The sequence below is a fragment of the Astatotilapia calliptera genome, chromosome 4 (genome assembly GCF_964374335.1).
Source record: "Astatotilapia calliptera chromosome 4, fAstCal68.1, whole genome shotgun sequence".
NCBI classification, from domain to species: domain Eukaryota; kingdom Metazoa; phylum Chordata; class Actinopteri; order Cichliformes; family Cichlidae; genus Astatotilapia; species Astatotilapia calliptera.
Window position 1 is genome coordinate 34,666,839 of NC_137425.1, and position 13,972 is coordinate 34,680,810.

Genomic DNA, 13,972 nt, shown 5'->3' on the forward strand with positions numbered 1-13,972 from the left:
TGGCTCCATGGCACCAAATGAACTGTGGGCCAGCAGCGGTTAGCTTTGATTTGAGATGTTTTTTCAAACAACGATGTACACAGAAAAAAGCAGACCCTATCCTGAGGCTAAGGTCAAAGCAAGTCTCACCTGCGCAGTGTGTTATTGTTCTGCACTCTCTTGACCTCATCCTCCAGCTGCTGGATCTTGCGTAGGACGTGCATGTGCTGCTGTTGTAACACACCTAGCCACAGTTCATCCCACAGTAACGTGACTCTGCGCAGCTCACCCACCAGCTGCTGGACCTGGTCGGCACACACAAGTCAATCATTTGAGAAAATCACATTTCTTTTAACTGAACTTTAGCTGTAGTTGATTCAAGTATAAACAGTATAGCCCCCCCCCATACAAAACGTGTAACCGCGGTCAGCCTTCTACCTGCAGCACCATGCTAGGGTTGGCTAAAGACAGCTTCTCCACAATCTTGCTGTAACAGTCCTGCATCATGGCTTGGTCTTGACTTGAACAGGTCGCCAGCTCTTCTGATGATCTGCCTTGTTCATCACTCCCAAGCTGCTCCTCTTCATCCACACCTAGGTCCTCTCCTTGTATGCTCCCCAAGAAGGTAGGCAGAGCTGACGGCAGTTTGCTCCCTGTTTGCAAAATTAACCAATCGAGAGGAGAAGTCAGAAAAACGAGCACAGGGTGTCTGATGTCAGAGACTCCCTTTCAAACCATGCAGACTTGTTTCAGAATATTAAGTGTAACCTGCCAGATCACATTTATACCACCAAAATAAAACAAATGCATCTGGAGTAACAATACATTTACTGCATTAACTGCTAAGGATTTTTTTATACAGTCTCCTATTTTTCTGACTATGTATTAGTCATTTCTTGCACATATGACTAATACCGAGTGAACAAGCAAAGTGAAATATTTGAGATATTAATGTAGAACTCTTTAAACAGCTGGAGAGAACATGGCTGCAACAAGAAAGAAAAGAAAAGTAAGCCTACCTGCATTCTGAGCTTCCCCTCCCAGGGAGAGTGAGCCTACAATGGCAGGGTAGAGGATGAGGTGTGGGGAGTCCTGGGCCACACGGCACAGCAGGCTGCATATGCTTTGTCGGATGTACGCCTCCGGATGGTTGAGACGCGAAAAAAGCTGTGGGATGATACCTGAAGACAACACGAAGAATCAGTACATGAAAAGCAACAAGTACATACTTTATGACTAGCTAAATGCTAAATGTTGAAAGTGTGGTCTTTTGGTACCCTTGGCTGACCGACATAAACAAGAGTTTACAGCAGGAGTCTCCAACTCCAGTCCTCGAGAGCTACTGTCCTGCAGCTTTTAGATGGATCCCTACTCCAACAGCTAAATCAGATGGTTGGATCTCCTCTTCAGCAGCCATCCAGTTTGGCAAACACCTGATAACAAGCCATTCATTTGATTCAGGCGTGTCAGAACAAGGATGCTTCTAAAAGCTGCAGCACGGTAGCTCTCGAGGACTGGGGCTGGACACCGCTGATTTACAGCACGGACCAAACATTCCCAGGTCTGCTCTAGAGTTCGGAGCTTGACCACAGAGATATTCTCATGTCCTTATTACTCGCAGAGTAACACTAACCTATCACTGTGGCTGTTTTTATTCATTACATTATGTAAACCAGGCATCACTGGACAGAACATCAGTAACCTTTCAGCAGTCACTTGGTACCCTGGAGCCAACAGAGCACAGACTGCCCCCTGACCACATGAACAGCACACATTTCCACTAACTTAATTTCTCTTCTTCCCCCAGTGAACTCTGTGGATCAGACACCCTGTGCTTGTTTGCCAGTTCTGGCCGGGTTGGGAGACACGGTCAGAGACTTCAGGGCAAGAGACAGACCCCTGAGGGCATCAGGCTCTGAGGACCAGTGGCCTTCACATCATGATGAAGGTGTTTGTTACAAACGGACAAGACTGTTTGTCCACTGTGTTTGTTTTCATCTTCACATGCTCTTCTTTTCCATCTCATCTGCCCCTCACTGCCATCAATTTCCATCAGGGAATCGAGAGGTTTTCACTCCAGTGTTGGGAGCTCTTAATGTATGTAAGCTTCAACTATGAGTGAAAAACCCATCTATTATATCCATCACACTCACACACACACACACACAGTAAACCTGCATTAGGACATACCCCTCCAGGGTGCCGTAGGAGTCGAAGCTAAGCCTAGCTCAAGCCCCTCTCTCAGTTCACCGGCATGCTTCACCAGAAGACGCAGGAGACGCAGCGTTGCCATGACAATTACGTCATCATTGCTCTGCTTGCTGCTGTGATATGAAAGCAGCACTTTGGGGTCATCTTCATCTACAGGGACCTAAAACCAAACACACACACAGAGTGAGGGAGTGAACCAAGCGCTGCACTTACATCTATGTCATGATCTTCACATGGCAGTCACTGTTTCACAGTCATCAGCTTTAGGAACTCAGCCTCACGTGTCCAGCATTGAGCTTGAGGAAGGTGAAATAGGCCTGGCAGGAGATGCGGTAGAGACCAAAGATACGGTCCACGACCAGTCTCCAAACTCGGATCAGACCATCTGTAACCTGCTGGCTGGCCTCCCCCAGCCAAGGGCACGAACTGGTGAGCTGCCGCCAAATCACGTCCACCATGTCATCCTCATCATCTTCCTGCTGCAGAGCCATTTCCTCATCCTGACATAAAGCAGAACATCAGGGTTGACACAGGCTGCAGAAAAGAATCCAAGAATATACAAACAATGACTGTTGAAAACACCAAGCGTGCACTGAATACAAGCTCGAACACAACAAAGCATGTGAGAAGAGTCCGGACAGAGGTCAGAAACATCAAAACACAGCAGTACAAGCCACAATGTGTAAGACGTCCCTGTTCAAGTACGTATACCTGTGCATGAGATCAGATCACTACATATGCCAGCAGCAGCCTACAGGAGCTGATGGCACCTCTGACAGACATGTACTGACCAAGCCTGTTACTGAAGTGTACTACGCAACTGCCATCGCCTCTTCAAGCAGTGAACACAGCTGCAGAAACTGACGCAAGGTCCACACGCCTCAGGCAGCAACTGGTGTCCTCGCAGCGCTACTACGCCCAGTGTACTACGCAACTGCCATCGCCTCTTCAAGCAGCGAGCACAACTGCAGAAACTGACGCAATCGTCTTTTTTAAATAAACAGGTAAATGTGTCAAACACCATTACGGCCGTGGTCACAAGTCAGTATTTTAAAAACACAGATGCTGAGGTAGATGAAAGGGAAGCTGGCACATTGGAGACGGAGGCAAAGGTGGAGAGAAAACCCGAGCACAGGTCCACACGCCTCAGGCAGCAGCTGGTGTCCTCGCAGCGCTACTACGCCCAGTGTACTATATGTACGTGCTATCAGCTGTTCAGGACTTTACCTGGATACCAGTAGGTCGACACATGGCCTGTCCCAGAATACTGAAGATCATGTCCTTGTCTTCTTCACTTGTTGTTGCTGGCAGCAGCTCCTCTATCTCCTTCTTTTCCCCAGGAAGAAGAGGCAGTCCCTCCCCTTGGCTGAAGAGGAGAAGCTCCATTAAAAGTAATGTTTCCACTGTGTTGTTGGGCCACCGAAGACATTACGCAGACCAGTAGAGCATACACAACAGTCTGTGTGTGTGTGTGTGTGTGTGTGTGTGTGTGTGTGTGTGTGTGTGTGTGTGTGTGTGTGTGTGTGTGTCCACTAACCTGGCATTATCGACTACCTTCCTGCCCCAGCGGTAAGCCCAGCTGGCCAGGGCTGCCCAGGACTTTGCCACATCTGGAGCCAGACTGGTGGACAACTGATACAGCTGACCCAACACGAAGTCTGGCTCTCCAACACCCACATTGACTGTACAGGGAAGAACATTAACATCAAACACTTTAGAGGGTTGTGGATATTTCAGTATTCATCTGCAGGTACATGGTGTCTCATCATTTTGAGTAATTTGTCCTCCTGAGCCTGGGAAGCATGTTTAACTTCTAGTTATCTGGGATTAGTTGGACTGGAGAAAGAAAGTGTAACAAAACGATTCAGTGTTTTTTAGTTTAAAGATCTTAAGTGTTCATCATGTGCAGAAAAGCCAACATGTACTGCCGACATAAGAGGACAGAGTGTCAGGTTAATATGGATGTACACCTGTCAAAAGTTCAGACACACCGTCTCATTTAATGGTTTTTGTTATTTTCATGAGTAAGTAACATTTATTTCTATAGCACTTTTTAAAACAGGAAGTTGTTTCAAAGTGCTTCACATGGGAATAGAAAACATAAGACATTGTAGATTCTCACTGAAGCCATCAAAACTATGAACGAACACGTGGAAATATGTAGTGAACAAAAACGTGGGAAATAACTCCAAACATGTTTGATATTTCAGATTCTTTGCTTTGCTCTCTCGGCGTCTCCATGAGCTTCATGAGGTCGTCTCCTGAAATGGTTTCCAACAGTCTGGAAGGAGTTCAGAGATGCTGAGCACTTGTTGGTCCTTTGCCTTCACTCTGCGCTCCATCTCATCCCAAACCATCTCCACTGAGGTCAGGTGACTGTGGAGGCCAGGCTGTCTGGTCAGCACTGCATCACTCTCCTTCTTGGTCAGATAGCCCTGACACAGCCCGGAGGTGTGTTTGGGGTCATCGTCCTGTTGGAATTTAAACGATGGGATGGCGTGTGTCTGCAGGATGGTAGCCATGCTGGTTCAGTTTGCCTTCAATTTTGAATGAATCCCCAACAGTGTCACCACCACTGAACCCTGACAGGCACAGCTGTGAGCTGAAACCATGTCAGGTGACTACACCATGAAGCTCACTGAGAGCAGGGTTTGCAGCTCTGCCAACAAAGCAAACAGTGGCTACTAAAATATATTTATTAAGTTTTTCTTTGTCACATAACTCCATATATGCTGCTTCATATATTTGATGTCTTCAGTGTAGAAAGTCGTAACAATAAAGAAAAACCATTAAATGAGGAGGCGTGTCCACACTTGAGTGGTAGTATAGTAGACTGGGAAATTAAAGTGGTACATCCCAACTCTGCATTATTGAGAAGTCATTGATTTAGAGTTAAGAGGGGGACAATCAACATTACTGCAGCCCAGAGAAGTCCTGTGTGAATACATCAGGTTCCAATGGTACCTGAAATCTCAGCAGTGACTGATGGGATGGCCTGATCCTCCAGGGGCAGCTCCAGCAGAGCAGCAATGTTCCTGCTCAGAGCCGACATGCTGCCCAGAGCGCTGCATGCGTTCACTGCTGCAGATTTCTTTACCACCTACAAAAACATTAACAGCCTGAAAGCATGCATTTTAAAGATATATCCAAACAATCACATCTGCTATATTAGACATATTTTATTCTTTTCTAAAATGTGTCAAAGATGCTTCAAGAAGTCCTTTACCCTATTTTTTATGTTTTGGTTAAATATCTTTAACAGGACAATAAAGAAGGGGGGTCAGCACATGCCTCCATGGTGGATTACAACCTGGGCTTTTCACTTTCCTTATGGTATATGCAGCACCTGTCCACCCCAGCAACATAATCCGATCGCCTGCACCAACACTGAACACAATCTTCAGAATGCTGGAGATGGAGTGCACTTTGTGGGCTGAATAAAGTGATCAGGGAAGCTGGCTCTGCAGCAACCTGGACACGTCAGAAGCTTCTGGTGGAGAAGACAATCAGCACCACCACAAGCTGTGCGTCTGCATATCTGGCTGTTTAACACAGACCTGGGTCAGCTTTCACTTACTTAGAGTTGAGTAACAGAGGAAATGTTGCTTCTCTTAACCAGGACAAATATCAGCTGAGCCAAAGCAGGTTAGAGGGTTAGGTCCCATCATTGGTCCGATTCTTACATTTAATGTTCTTGTGTTCTATTAACTTCACTGTACTGCTTTCACGTTAGGCACAGCTCTTTGCATACGTGATTATCATTACCAAATATTCCAAAAAGCAGTAAACCTGTTTGAGCTGAGGCGTCATGTCCTTCCAGTCGGCCAGCAACCATTTGCAGAGTGTCAGCAGCGAGCGGCAGGCGGCGCCTTCATTCTTCCCCAAATGGCAATAAGACAGAGCGGCTTTGCTCAGCATCTCCATGGCTGTCAGTGACTGACCTGCTGAGAAACAACCACTTAGAAAACAGAGCCTCAGGACCCTCATCAATGCTCTGCACATACACCTGGGTTTTTGTAAAATAGGGTTGGATTAGGATCTCTGGTTTCAGTGGCATTACTGCTAAACAGCTCGACAGGGACTTGAAGGGAGAAACTTCCATATTTGTTTTATAAGATGTCAAACTGTGTGTGCTTTTTAAATTATTCTGCTAAGTGGACTCACAGCATCTGTCGTAACTACAGTGCCACTGTCTGTTTTTCTGATGTATTGATAACTAATTAATGATTTATTATTTTTAATTATTCATCATTTACCATCATTATCATTATTATTGCTTCCAGCTGCTGGCAGCAAGGACAGAGGAAGGCTGGCAGACCCCAGGTCAGGTCTGCCAGGCTTTCTTCAGCAAAGAGAACCAGCTGATGACTGACTCAGAGCGCACACACGAGCAAACTCATCTCTGTAAAATTCAACTGGAGGAAAGGCGTTTAATATAAATGCTATTCAAAGTAGCTGTGCATAATTTTACATTCATGAGAAGGTTATGAGTAATTTCTTCTCTCTAACTGAGAGCAGCAAACTCTTTTTCCAGGCTACATGATGGTCTTCTAAATTAGTGAGACTCAATTTTCTATCCAGCTTCCAAGTTATCTGCTTTTTAAGGCGTGCATCTGAGAATTATACCACAGAGTCAAGCACTTTTTCAGAGGAGCTACAGGGTCCAGAGCTGTACACAGTGAAGATGGAAGGGAAGTTAGAAAACTATCCTTGATGCAAAAAGACTTTAGGTTGAGATGCACACCCGTGTGGAGCATGCATAGGTTCATCGCATGCTCAGGCTGCCTTGAGATCCACTCATGATCGTATCCACTGCGTGGCTTGTCCACACAAACTGCTCCACAGTCGGGTAGCTCACCAGGCTAACCTGTCAGGTGGCTGCTGCAGAGCAAGGCGAAATGGAGATACCTGAGGATCTGGCTGCAACACCAGGCGTGAGCTGGGCAGATGAGACCCACAGACCATCACTACCACTTTCCTGTTGCTGGAGCCACATGGAGGATGTGAGGGTTTCTCCCCTGCTGGAGTTCATATGGGAGGAGATGCTACAAGAACAGGGAGGAGGTTTTAACGAGAATGAAGAGGAGTCGGCCGACTCACAGTTCCTGCTGCCTGACAACAAGGAGGTGGACTCCAACTCCCTGGCTAGCATCAGCTGGGCTGCAAAGCACTCAGCTACCAGCTAGGTTGATAAACCTGCAATGGCGTCTCCCCTGGATTTCAACATGCAAGATATGTGTAAGCACGCAGCTTACATATACAAAAATCAGTCCATCTATCATTTACCCAAAGTCGTCTTCATCTTCATAGCCCCGTCCCTCCCCTGGAAGGAAGGCCGCTTCCTTACTGATAAGTGCTACAAAGCAGCTGCTCTGTCAACGAGAGCCCACAGTACCTCCTCTGTGCTACTGGCTCAGAGGACATGACAGCTAAACCAGACACCAGTGTGTGGGAAGAACTCTGCATCTTCACTGACCACGTCCTCCACGTCCTCTGCCTCCACAAATTAGTGGCTACTGGGAGAGCCACAGGCCTGGTGATTCTCCAGGAGCAGGCACGCTGGCTCAGGCTCACCAACCTCACAACTAAGGAAAAAGAGGAACTCCTTGTCAAGGAGTTCCTTGTTGACAAGATCAATGTCTCCGGTGCAGTCGTCAGAAAAACAGATAAAGAGATGGAGATGAGATGTGAGGAGAAAAGAGAGATGCTGGCTTTGAAACTGTGGCACCGTTTCAGGATCCCTAAAGTAGATAAGGTGCAGGGGCTCTCAAGAATCCACGGGCTGGGAAGCAGTCTTTGGGTGGATGTTACCATAGCCACCCGAGGGAAACCGATGCAAAGTTTTCCGTGTTGTTTTACAAGCACTTCTTCATGCACTCTGTATTAAAACTGTGCCGTTACGTGCATCCAGGCAGTTTGCCCACAGCGCTGTCACATTTTGTAAAACACATGAAAACATTAAACACGCTGAAAAACAGAGCAATGCTGTCGGCTATTACACAGCCCGCAGAGTCGCGTTTCCATGGCTGTGACCATGCAGACACCTCGCTCACTTCTCATGGAGGTAACGGGCCACCGGGACAGCATGTCTTACACACTTGACCACCAACATGCTATCTGTGGCAAAGTGGTCAGAGGAAATACAAATGCCTGTTTGGTCAAGCGTGTAGGAGAGAAGCTCTCAAAAGCATCAGTCGTGCATTCAGTTCTCCCAGAACATACGAAGATCAATGTGCGGCTTAATCCCCGCATAGAACCGGCGCCTTTTAGCCGCCGTCTTTCGTCTCAGAGGAACAACAGCAGCTGGATACCTTGTGTCCAGTCTGTGCATTTATATGGACAGGACCTGGAGTTTTAGGTTGTCTGAGTAACCCTCTATAAATAAAGTGAGGGTATACTACACATCAGTGAATGATCACTGAATAATTCTTGAAAAATGAAATTTGTCATAAACTGCTGCAGAAACAGTTTTTACTAAATGAAAAGTGATGCAGACACAGAGTCAGCTGCCATCCTGATATCACAGCTCAGTAAACTGTCTCTGATGTGCGCTCCACATTTCTACCTTCACCTCAGAGTGAACACGCAGACGACCGAACGAAATCAGCTGTTCAGGAACCAAAACCTCAGTTTATGTTTAAGCACAAAGTTAGGCCAAGGTGCTGCTTGGACCCAGATCTCCCAGCTGTTTGCCCTTTCTAAATAATCACCTCACTGATTACAGTGAGGATTTTTCATCATATTACATTGATTTTAATCGTTTTGTTGGGTCTTCCTGGGTTTGGAGTGTGTGTGTGTGTGTGTGTGTGTGTGTGTGTGTGTGTTCGAGGTGAACAGGTCCTTTTTTCCCCATCCAATGGAGTGTAAGGTAGAGTAATGAAGATGTTCCCTCACCTGCAGTTCTTAGGACTTTGGCTTTTTCTATCTCCACCTCTGGTCCCCATTTCTCCCCCAGGGTGCCTTCAAGATTAAGACGCCTGAAGGCCTTGCACAGGTGCTCTTCCTGCTCTTCTTCTTGTGTTTGTGTGTCACTGAACTGTCTGAGCAGGCGAGATGCCAGTGTAATGTTGCCTTTTTTACGGGCAAATTTGACAGCAGTCAGACAAAGCTCCATTAGGTGGCTATCAGTGGAGGAAGAGTAACCTAAGCAAGAATGAGGAGAAATGTTAGAGGTTTACATGGACAAATACATCCAGCATGTTTCCACGGCCCTTTGTCTATGCAGCACAGTGATCACGTTCAGCCCAGCAAAAAGTACGTCTGCAGCACAAAGCTGGATTTGGGACTTTGTAAAGTAAGGTCAGGTCCAACCAACTTCTTCTCCAATCCAAGCTCAGGCTATTTTGGGGACGAGCTGAGGTACCAGCTGGACAGCCTGACCGATCATCCAACCACTGTACCGCCTGGGTTAACCCTCAGAGATACAAAGTGGCTTCATTTCTTTCTTGGAAGAATTGCTCTGACAATTTATGAAGCACGCATAAATTGTTTTTTTCTTCTTCGATGCTGCTGAAACAAAACTGAGGTGTGATTAATTCTCTCAGAAACAACAGGACTCAATGGTTACCCTTAAGTTTGTGGAGGAGTTGTCTCTGAAATGTGCTGTATCTGAGGGCATGAAGGAACAGCTGGGCATCCTGCTGCTTACAAGAGTTGAGAGCCTCACTGCACAGAGGAATCACGCAGTCCTGTGAAGAACAAAGGGTGAAGATAAGCTACGTTTCTTTAAACTGGACAATTACAGTTCAAGCTGGTGCTCATTGCAGCTGCTTCGTCTGAAGTTAACGCTAGAAACCTAGAAAGTGTGTGTGTGTGTGTGTGTGTGTGTGTGTGTGTGCGCGCCAAACTGACACTAAACAACTGTAAAGTCGTTTTTGATGCAAATGAAATGAGTTTATTTATGAACCTCTTGTCCAGTGAGAGCATTCTCCAGGGTGGCAGTAGAGTGGAGCTGCAGGGTGGGAAATGTGGGCAGGGTCTCAGAGAGGGTGAGGGTCGACAGGCGAAGGGGACCCAAGCAGATCCGTCCGGTCTGTTTCAAGCAACGCACCAACGTACTGCAACATCACATCACACGATTTGTTACCAGTCTGAAAATGGCACCGTGCTAAAAATAAGTAACACATTTTAAACATTAACATTTGGAAAGAAAACAGACAAGAGACCGTTTTCTGCAACGACTCCAGAATTAACCGACTTTTTCCTCCTTTTTGGCCCTGGAATGGAGGCTGTCGTTCAGTCTCACTTTACAGAATCAGGAAATGGACTGAACATACCAAGGATAGATGAGATTTACACTCTTAACCCCATTTCAGCCTAAAGAGTCCTTTCACACGAGCACAGAGGACAGTCTGTTGCTGTCAGTCTCTCCCTCCTACCTTGGACGTGCTGCTAAACATGCTCTCTTTTATCTAGAGTTTAAAACGTCTCAGTTTTCACTGTCATGCAAAAGAATTAACAGAAGTTGGCATCAGAGCAACGACAAAGTAGCAGCACGAAAAAGATCTCTGAAGGAACCACATCCAGTTTATTCCAGCAACACCTGCCTTACCTATATACACATCAGTGTTTGCCAAGCCTGGTTGTTACTATATGACCTTATTCTTTCAGTCTGGAGTGTAAACCTACTGCTGCTGCTGACGAAAGAACCTAATTAATAACAACAATCATATACAACACACTAAAAATGTATATTAAGCAACAAAAGCAATGTTCAGTAAACCGTATGCGCTCAATGCTGGGAACAAGCGTGTTGGCCTAGATGAAAGAAGTGTGCACTATAGCGCAGAGTCGTTACACCTTGGAGGCAGGGCTGGACAGGGAGCACGAGTGAGACCACACAGTCTCCAGGAGAAGGGCTGGACTTTGGTTCCCTGCTGCTTCAGGTCAGGGAAAGGTCCCTGACCACCTGACTGCAAGTATGCAGCGAATGACAGTTTTCCTAGAACTGATTCCATTGTTCTACTGGGAAACTTGACGAAACTACAAGACCTAGATTGGCGTTGCATTGACGGATTTGCTATGACACTCAGGCAAAGAGAGGAGCTGAGCTGTTAACTGATCACGCCCTGCTGATGAGTTAGATCAGCTGCTGTGAGAGGAAACTGGACAGGCCCGGTGCGCCTAAATGGGACCCTCCAGAACAGAGACAACAGATCTGTGACAGAGGGTCGGTGCCCTGTCTGACAGACGGCCCAGTCCACAGCATCTTCCTTCCCAACCTTGGGTGTGGAAGAAGTTCAGTTCAAGACTTTTGGTCGGACTCTAAGCAATTCTGGCAAATTGTCAGGTGACTAAAAGCAATGCTCTACTCGCACAGTGTAAATATAGTGTGGATGGGGTGATGCTGCCTTTAACTCATTCACTGCCAGCCATTGGCAGTGAATGAGTTAAACCCATTGACTCATTCACTGCAATTGACGGCTATAGACGTCAATGGCAGTGAATGAGTTAACTGGAGGCAGTGGATGAGTTAACTGGAGGCAGTGGAGGGAATAGTTGGAGCAGAGTCTGTGGATGAGGGCGGCTACTTGCTGATCATTAGGGGCGAGGTCATTGAGGCAGTCAAACTACTAGCTTGTAGGTAGTTGGGCTGTTGGGGGTGGATGAGTTCTTCATGGTCCTGGATGCTGTAGGGCTGCCTTGGTTGACACGCCTCTGCAACGCCGTGGAGATTCGCTTGTCTGCCATAGGATCGACTTGTTCCCAGTGGGTGCTACGGCTGCCCTCTGTCACGGATTCAGTTAATGATGAACGTTATTAAAGGGATCCAGCAGATCAGAGCACAAAGTCTCTCTTCATACAGATGACAAGTTGTTTATATCAGACCCTCGTTTGTTGTTGTTACTTTAAACATTTGGAGAAATATCTGGTTATGAAGTTAATATTCAAAATAATGAGTTAAGGCCCCGCCCTTCTGCATGCGAGGGACAAATTGGATCCAACTCTTTCAAGATTAGCCACAGAAAATCCAAGTGTTTAGGTCTATGAGTACCACGTGATGTTAAGGATCTTTACAAGTCCAATGATCCACCTCTGCTATCATCAGTGGTTCTTCTAAAGAACGAGCCTCTTACTTTAGGAGGAACAAACAACTCTATCAACATGTGTTCGCATCCTAGATTTCTTTAAGTGTCCCCATTTTTTAACAAAACCTTTCTTGTCCAGTCGTAACAGCCAGAAATCAACATTCATATGGAATAAAAAGCTGCCAAAGATACGTAAAAACGCACGTCACTTCCAAAATTCATATTATATATATTATTGGGTAGTAAATGTTAGAGTATTAATATTATTGTACTGGTGAAGAGGGATACCATCAGCCCCAGTTGGTAGTCACTGGAAGGAGCTTGAGTTGTGCGCACCTCCCCTGTAGCCTCACGAGGTTCCAAACATCCAGTCTCAGACCGTATACTCAACCCAGGTGTAATTCATACAGTTAAAACTTGGAATCAGTTTAGAAGAGCCTTTAATCTTACTGGGTTGTGGTTATCTGCACCAATAACAAAAAGAAAATGTTCTAACGTTTGATGTCTGGCTGCAATCTGGGAGTCGATCACTGCACTTCTTGTATATAGAAAACAATGTATGCCTGCACACAGTGCACTGATAACATCCCAGAAACAGTGTCACACTTGTGTCCCTTTATAATAATATTTGGGTTTGTATTTATATCTCAATAATCATCTCTTTACATCTCTGTTTCTACGCTTTGTCTTACATGGCTGCTCGGTTTTCTGTTGTGTGTATGCTGCTACAGCCGTCAGAAAAGGCTTGAAACGCCCCGACTTTATCACAAAAATACTTTCTGAGCAAACTGAACAATAGAAAGCTAAAATGTGGCAGTTCTCCTATTAAGAAGGGTTTCATTACCCTAATGGGGTTTTTCCCCCTTGAAATCAGAGCTGGTACAGCATTTGACAATGATTGACCCATAAAAAATGAACTCACTCTGAGTTTGGTGCTGCTCTCTGATCCTGCTGCTCGCTGACTTTGGTCATTGCACTTACAGCGCTGCGAAGGAGCTGCACCTCGATAGCTCTCTGCAGCTCAGTTGGATCTGGACTCATTGAGGGCAGGAGCCTTTTCAGATCTAAATTTGAGCACAAAGAGTGTTAGAAATACTAGCAGCCACCAGTAGATGGGTCCCATGGTATAAATCTGACTTTCAGAAAAGCTGACCTTGAGGTCAAGGTCACTGAGATTCAAAATGTTCCAAGCCTTTTAGCAGATACCTGTGGTCTTACTTTGAAAATCCTACATTACATTCTGGGAAAAAATACCAGTTTTACTGCAAATGCACAACTCAGTCACAATCCAGACGTCTGTTAAGACTCGGGGCAGTAAGGACACTTACCCAGTTTGTCCTTACTGCCAGAAAGAGCGGTGTAATCCTCTCCAGGCAGCAGCTCCAGTTGAACCCCACATTCTGCTAGATCGCCCTCCTCAAAGTGACTCAAAGCATGGATGTAATTGAAATCTGTCTTCAGGTTGATGCTGACTGGATTGGTCGAGTTCTGTTTGAGGGTGCTGACAGTGGCCTGCCACTCCTTAACAGAAGCCCAGTCACAAAGTGCCACATAACACTGACAGGCTTTGTTGGCCAGAAAGTTCAGCACCTCTGGAGAGCACTCACTCGACTTCAGTAACACCGTCTTCCTGCTGTCACCTGTTGAAAATGACACCAAGCATCATAGCATCAGTGAAACTTAAAGGAAAGATGAAAAAACAAAGAAAGCATCAGAAAACACACGTTTCTAAGAGTCGGGTGATGCACAGCCTA

At 46.0% G+C, this 13,972-nt stretch overlaps 1 protein-coding gene across 5 annotated transcripts in view; it reads right to left on the reverse strand.

Moving 5' to 3' along the window:
• smg1 (SMG1 nonsense mediated mRNA decay associated PI3K related kinase) overlaps window positions 1-13,972 on the reverse strand; it is a 57,834-nt gene that overhangs the window by 19,310 nt on the left and 24,552 nt on the right. For 3 of the 5 annotated variants that reach the window (XM_080300531.1, XM_026186268.2, XM_026186266.2), the window contains 14 exons: window positions 13,547-13,858; window positions 13,141-13,282; window positions 10,097-10,247; window positions 9,758-9,878; window positions 9,085-9,333; window positions 5,980-6,134; window positions 5,155-5,290; window positions 3,728-3,872; window positions 3,418-3,556; window positions 2,472-2,690; window positions 2,170-2,350; window positions 999-1,160; window positions 418-632; window positions 130-284 (listed from right to left, as the gene is read on the reverse strand). In XM_080300531.1, coding sequence (XP_080156657.1) covers window positions 130-284; window positions 418-632; window positions 999-1,160; window positions 2,170-2,350; window positions 2,472-2,690; window positions 3,418-3,556; window positions 3,728-3,872; window positions 5,155-5,290; window positions 5,980-6,134; window positions 9,085-9,333; window positions 9,758-9,878; window positions 10,097-10,247; window positions 13,141-13,282; window positions 13,547-13,858 — 2,482 coding nt within the window. The remainder of the gene's footprint in view (window positions 1-129; window positions 285-417; window positions 633-998; window positions 1,161-2,169; window positions 2,351-2,471; window positions 2,691-3,417; window positions 3,557-3,727; window positions 3,873-5,154; window positions 5,291-5,979; window positions 6,135-9,084; window positions 9,334-9,757; window positions 9,879-10,096; window positions 10,248-13,140; window positions 13,283-13,546; window positions 13,859-13,972) is intronic. The other 2 variants (XM_026186269.2, XM_026186267.2) reach the window with 1 other exon arrangement.